The sequence below is a fragment of the Arachis stenosperma genome, chromosome 3 (assembly GCF_014773155.1).
Source record: "Arachis stenosperma cultivar V10309 chromosome 3, arast.V10309.gnm1.PFL2, whole genome shotgun sequence".
NCBI lineage: Eukaryota > Viridiplantae > Streptophyta > Magnoliopsida > Fabales > Fabaceae > Arachis > Arachis stenosperma.
The window spans coordinates 99,074,242-99,080,987 of NC_080379.1; the positions used below are offsets into that span (position 1 = coordinate 99,074,242).

Below are 6,746 nucleotides of genomic sequence, written 5' to 3' on the forward strand. Positions count from 1 at the left end.
TATAAGCAAAAACTCCAACTGGGCATGTGAATGAAGTCTTTTCTTGGTCCTTTGGGTCCACCACTATCTGATTATACCCAGAGTATCCATCCAAGAAACAATAATAAGCATGGCCAGCCAACCTTTCGAGCATTTGATCAATGAAAGGAAGTAGGAAATGATCTTTGCGTGTGGCATCATTCAGCCTTCTATAGTCAATGCACATCCTCCAACCTGTCACAGTTCTAGTTGGAATGAGTTCACTTTTCTCATTAATGATGACTGTCATCCCTCCTTTCTTTGGTACCACTTGGACTGGGCTTATCCACGAGCTATCGGAAATAGGGTATATGATTCCTGCATTCCATAATTTCATCACCTCCTTCATTGCGGGGTTAAGTCTCCTCTGAGGTTGAATCACTGCCTTGGAATTGTCCTCCAAAAGAATCTTATGCATGCATACTGTGGGGCTGATGCCCTTTAGGTCATCAATGGTCCATCCTAAGGCATCCTTGTGAGTTCTGAGAACATCAAGAAGCTCTCCTTCTTCTTTCTTTGTCAAAGACGAGTTGATGATCACTGGGAGGCTTTCTGAAGTTCCAAGAAATGCATATTTGAGATGAGAGGGTAATGGCTTCAGTTCTTGCTTTTGCACTTCTTCTTTCTTGCTTGGTTTCACCTCTTTGCTTATGACAATCTCGGCTACTTGTTCTTCTATTGCACTTTGATCTCCTTCTTGTTCTTGAGAACTTTCTTCCAGCATTTCTTCCACCAAACTCTCTATCATATCCACTTTTACATAATCCTCTTGCTCAGGGCTATTTTGCATTGACTTGAAAACATTTATGATCATTTGTTCATTATGGATCCTGAAGACCATTTCTCCTTTTTCTACATCGATGATGGCTCTTGCTGTGTATAAGAATGGCCTCCCCAAAATGATTGAGTCACTTCCTTCCTCTTCAGTATCCAAAACCACAAAATCTGCTGGGAAGATAAATTCCCCAATCTTCACCAACAGATTTTCCACAATTCCATTGGGTGTCTTAATGGATCTGTCAGCCATAACTAAAGACATCCTGGTGGGTTTGAGTTCTTCTATATCAAGTCTTCTCATCATTGAGAGAGGCATTAAATTGATGCTGGCACCAAGGTCACAGAGGGCTTTGTTGAGAATTGTTTTTCCAATGGTGCATGACACTACAAAGCCCCCCGGATCCTTGAGTTTTGGAGGAATACCCCGCTGAATCACAGCACTGCATTCTTCGGTTAGTAATATGGTTTCTTTCTCAAGCCAACTTCTCTTCTTATTGATAAGGTCCTTCAAGAACTTGGCATATAGAGGCATTTGCTCAAGTGCTTCAGCTAGAGGGATATTGATTTCCAGCTTCTTGAAAGTCTCAAGGAATTTGTGGAAATGTTGGTCCTTAACCTCTTTGTTGAATCTTTGAGGATATGGCAGTGGAGGTGTGATGCTCTTTTCGATTTGCTGCCGTCCTTGAGTCTTTTCCTTTGAGCTATGTGGCTGGTTCTCCTGTTCTTTGAGTTTCTCAGTGCTTTTGGTTGGCACCACAACTTGCTCCTTAGCTTGATCTGCTTTTGTTTGCTCCTCATCCTCTGTTGGTTCTTTGATGCTCTTTTTTTGTTTCTTTGTAGTGTCATGGTTGCTCATCAATATTCTCCCGCTTCTCAATTGTATTGCCTTGCATTCCTCCTTGGGATTTGGGATTGTGTCACTAGGCAGTGAACTTGAAGGTCTCTCCACAGACATTTGCTTGGAAATTTGCCCGATCTGCCTTTCCAGATTCTTTATGGAAGCCTCATGGTTTTTGTTGGTCATTTCTTGGAGTTTCATCATTTTTTCTATCATGGTTTCCAAGTTGGTGATTCTTTGGGGTTCAGGTGATACCTGTGGTGGGTTATGAGCTGTGGTTGGTGGATGATAGGAATTTTGGGGGGTGGATTGGTATTGGTTGTGAGTGGGGTAATTGTTTTGAGGTTTTCTATAGGTATTTTGGTTTGTTTGCTGCTGGTTGAAATTTTGATTGTGTCTTGGGTTGTTTTGGTTTGTGTTTCTCTGCCATGGTTGTTGGTTTTGGTTGTGAGTATCTCCCCATCTAAGGTTGGGGTGATTCTTCCATGAGGGGTTGTATGTATCACCATAGACTTCATTTGGATTGGAGTGCATATACTGAACTTGTTCTTGCTGCTGCTCTTCTTGAACTTCTTCATTTTGTCCCCACGTGCCTGATGGTTGGCTAGTGTTGACTGCTGCAACTTGAAGGTTGTCAATCCTCTTGGTCATTTGCTCAAATTGTTGTTGAATTTGTTGCTGCATTAATTTGTTTTGAGCCAGGATTGAATCCACTCCTTCTAGCTCCATTACTCCTCTTCTCTGTGATGGTTGGCGACTTCTTTGATGAGCAAAGAAGTATTGGTTGTTGGCCACCATATCAATAAGTTCTTGAGCCTCCTCTGCAGTTTTCATGAGTTGCAAGGAACCTCCAGCTGAGTGATCCAAGGATTCCTGAGACTTCAGTGTTAAGCCTTCATAGAAGTTTTGCAGCTTCTCCCATTCATTGAACATGTTAGAAGGGCATTTTCTGACTAGAGCTTTGTATCTCTCCCATGCCTCATAGATGGGTTCATTCTCCATTTGTGTGAATGTTTGTACCTCGGCCTTCAACCTTATGACCCTCTGTGGTGGATAAAACTTGGCAAGGAACTTGGTTACCAAGTCATCCCAATTGTTGATGCTGTCTCTTGGAAATGATTCCAACCATTGAGTAGCCTTATCCCTGAGAGAGAATGGGAATAGCATCAATTTGTAGCTGTCAGGAGGTACTCCATTGGTTTTGACAGTGTTGCATATCCTCAGGAAGGTGGATAAGTGTTGATGTGGGTCTTCAAGTGATCCTCCACCAAAAGAGCAATTATTCTGAACCAAAGTGATGAGTTGTGGCTTAAGTTCAAAATTGTTTGCATTGACATTTGGAGCCAAGATGCTGCTTCCACAATGTCTAGGATTGGCAAAGGTGTAGGAGGCCAAAACTCTCCTCTGAGGTGGATTTCCATTGTTGTTCTCTGCTCCACCTGGTGGATTAGTTGAATGTTCCTCCATCTCATGAAATTCTTCTTCTGACTCCTCTTCTCCAACAATATTTTTCCCTCTTTCAGCTCTCCTTAACCTCCTGAGGGTCCTCTCATCTTGTTCATGAAGGTTTAGTGTGGTTCTTCTTGTACCTGACATACAAGCATATCATAAGAAATGTACACACCAATGATACTTCAATCTACTGCTAAATTGAAGTTTTAGTTAGTTTAAGCAAAAAGTCAAACAGTTAGTGGGTTAGTCAAAAATAAAGTAAAAGTGCTTGATCTAAACTACCACCTCACTTAATCATTGTCAATCTAATCAATCCCCGGCAACGGCGCCAAAAACTTGCTGGGGAATTATTGGTGGAGACAAGAATCTCTCCCAAAAACACACCAATCTAACCGGCAAGTGCACCGGGTCGCATCAAGTAATAAAACTCACGGGTGTGAGGTCGATCCCACAGGGATTGAAGGATTGAGCAATTTTAGTTTAGTGGTTGAATTAGTCAAGCGAATCAAGATTTGGTTGATTGAGTTGCAGAATTTAAATTGCATTGAAAGTAAAGGGAATGGGGAATTGGCATGAAATTAAAGGAAACAGAAATTAAAGTGATGAATCTTAAGAAGCAAGAAATTAAATGGCAGAAACTTAAAGAGCAAGTAATGTAAATTGCAAAAATCTTAAATGGCAAGAATTGTAAATGACTTGAAATGTAAAGGGGATTGGGACTTGGATTTGCAAAAATTAAACAAAGAGAATTTAAATTGCATTAAACAGAAGAGTAACTGGGGAATGGGTGAAACAGATTCGAAACAGGAAATTAAATGAACAATTAAAGCAAGAAGCAGAGAATTGAAATGGGAAATTGGATCTCAGGTCTCAGAGACTAGAAAACTGAGTCTAGATCTCAATGCCTTCCTAGATCCAACAAGAACAATATCACAGGAATTGTAAATTGCAAAGAAATTAAATGAGAAAGCAAGTAGCAGAAAAGGAAATTCAAATTGCAGTGAAAGTAAACAAGATCCAAGGTGAGATTGAAACAGAATTCCTTCAATTCCCCAACCCAAGATCCAAGACAAGAGTATGTGAAATTGAAAGCAATTAAACTAAGAAATTCAAAAGCACTCAAGCTCCCAAAAAGAAAAGAAAACTATCTAAAACTCTCTAAAAGGAAGCTCCCCGAATAAATTGAATCTAAGCCTATTTATACACTTTCTTCAATTGATCTTCAAGCCTTGAATTGGGCTTTTGCTCTTGGTGGATTTGGGTTGAAAGAGGCCTTGGTTGATTGCTCTTGAAGTTTGGAGAAGAACCCAAGTGAATCAATTGAACCAGATTGAGTTTTGCAAAGTTGGGTTTTAAAGTTAGCCTCAAAGTTAGGGGGCTAACTTTGAGGCCAACTTTTTCTAGCAGCAACACCAATCTTCTGCACTTCACGTTGGCGCCAACGTTAGGGGGCTAACTTTGTCCCTAACGTTGGCCTTGCTTTGTGTTGGTGAGGCGCCAACGTTAGCCTCCAAGTTAGGGGGCTAACGTTGGCGCAAACGTGGCACACCCTGGGAGAAATTTTTAGCTTCCAACGTTAGCCTCCAAGTTAGGGGGCTAACGTTGAGGCTAACTTCAAGTCCAAAAGTTTGCGCCAACGTTTGGGGGCTAACTTCAACTCCAACTTCATTTGTTCCTGGTTCAATTTCACTTGATTCATTGTCTTCTCTTAGCTTCTAGCCATTCCTCCTCACTTCAATCCTTTTCCAAGCTTTCTTCCCCTATCATAAATCAACCAAACACATCAAAGCTTTGCTTGAAATCATGAGATGATCATTCTATCTTAATATGCATCAATTATGTCATCAAATCTCATGAATTTGCATTAATTTATCTATGGTTGATTCAATCAAAGGAAACATGAAAATCTACCTAAATTGGCTTGCTTAAGCCTCAAGAAAGTGCATAATTCAAGTGAAAACAAAAGAAAAAGACTAGTGAAACTAGGCTAAGATGACTTGTCATCAATATTATTGAGCTTGGGGATGCGCGCACAGAGGGACTGTCCAATGGTTAACTACCAGGACTTGTCGGGTTGGCTGTATAACCGACGGATGAGACTCATCAGCCATAGGACAGGCATGCATCATATTCATTTGTATGTATTGCTTGAGTTTGAATTTGTTTTGGTTTGCCTAACTGTTAAATTGACATTAACTGCTATCTGATTTATGTGCTGTAACTGTTATCTATACCTGTGTTTTCCTTGCTTGAATTGTATGTGTATGTTTTCTGAGAAACCCCTCTTGGCAGAGGTGTGAAGAGGGTTGTCCTACATTCAGAGGAATAGAAGTGACAGAAAGTAGAATGTTAGGTTAAATTTAGATTCATAACTTGAATACCTTAGATAACTTACCTAATTCTGGTTTAGTTGAATCATTAAGATGAAGTCTGAGTGTCGAAGTTCTAGGAATGCCTCTGGCTTTCCCGGGACCTTTTATATTAACTATGCGGGTACCTTTATCATACTGAGAACCTCCAGTTCTCATTCCATACTATGTTGTTGTTTTTCAGATGCAGGTCGAGAGATACCTCGTTGAGCGTCTGGGTATCTTCTTTACGAGCGAAAAACTATCTTTTGGACTGTCATATTTTGTTTTAGGCTATGTATATATATTTATAGAATCTCCGCATGTATATTTTGTGTTTTGTCCCTCCTAGAGGTCGACTTGGAGATACAAGGGTTTATTTTGTGGTTTGACTTTTATTTTGGGTTGTATATATACATAATTATATACTCTGGCCGGCCTTAGCTTCGCAGGTCGAGTCTAGAGCTTACTATCTGAGTTTTGGAACTCTGATATGTATATATGTTTTCAGTTATCTTTTGATTTTACCTGTCCGTTTTACGAATATCCATGTGAGTGTGTCACGATTTTCTGTTTATCATTTTGTTTAGCTTGTTCTTCAAGGCTCCTAGATATGATTTCATCCAACTATATCTATGTACATATCCTTTTCTTTTAGAGGTCGTAATACCTTGCCACCTCTGCTTTACGACTTAAGCGTAAGGCTCTGTGTGGTAGGGTGTTACATTTTCACTCATTGTAGACGTGTCAGCATTAAGTATTTGCATATCCATTTCCCTTTCCCTTTCTTTAGCTATCCTTTCCATTTCCCTTTCTTTTGCATTTATCTCTATTTCTTTAATATACCTCTGAGTTTGTAATTTTTGTTCTTTCATTGCCGTTTGAGTTTGTAATTCTTGTTCTTTTATTTCTGCTTGAATTTGTAACTCATTCTCCTTCATTGCCATAATCTTTGCTCTATGTTCCCTCTCCTCTTCTCTTTCTTTTTCCCTATCCATTAGTTCTTTTTCTCTAACATTCTTAATATCTTCCATGAAAGATAGTTTTTTAACAACCGATAATCTCTTTTCGCTAAGATCTTTAGACATTTGTGCTTTTTCCTTACTTTTTTGCTTGCTTTTCTTTGATCCTTGTGGGCGAACGAGAGAGTCCACACCGAGTTCGTCAGCCAACGATGTTTCTGGGTTTAATGAGGATGAGTATGCTTCAGTTGCACTAACCTTGGTTCTCTTTGAGCCTCCACTCTGTATAGGTAGTTGGCTTCATTTTTGCTCCAAACGAAGCATATTCTAATGCCTTTCAAAAGTGAATTT

At 39.8% G+C, this 6,746-nt stretch overlaps 1 protein-coding gene across 1 annotated transcript; it reads right to left on the reverse strand.

Moving 5' to 3' along the window:
* Nucleotides 1-555: 555 nt before the first annotated feature.
* Nucleotides 556-1,849, reverse strand: LOC130966461 (uncharacterized). The gene is made up of 3 exons (XM_057891274.1): nucleotides 1,412-1,849; nucleotides 659-1,309; nucleotides 556-570 (listed from the first exon to the last, which is right to left on the reverse strand). The coding sequence occupies exons 1-3, from the start codon at nucleotides 1,847-1,849 to the stop codon at nucleotides 556-558; spliced, it is 1,104 nt and encodes a 367-aa protein (XP_057747257.1).
* Nucleotides 1,850-6,746: the final 4,897 nt, after the last annotated feature.

Excerpts from the sequence above, each read along its gene's own strand:
- LOC130966461 (XM_057891274.1), bottom strand. The coding sequence starts at position 1,849 with ATGATAGAAAAAATGATGAAACTCCAAGAAATGACCAACAAAAACCAT. Across the intron at positions 1,310-1,411 it reads CTCAAAGATTCAACAAAGAG|TTCTTGAAGGACCTTATCAA; the intron begins GTTAAGGACCAA and ends CTATATGCCAAG.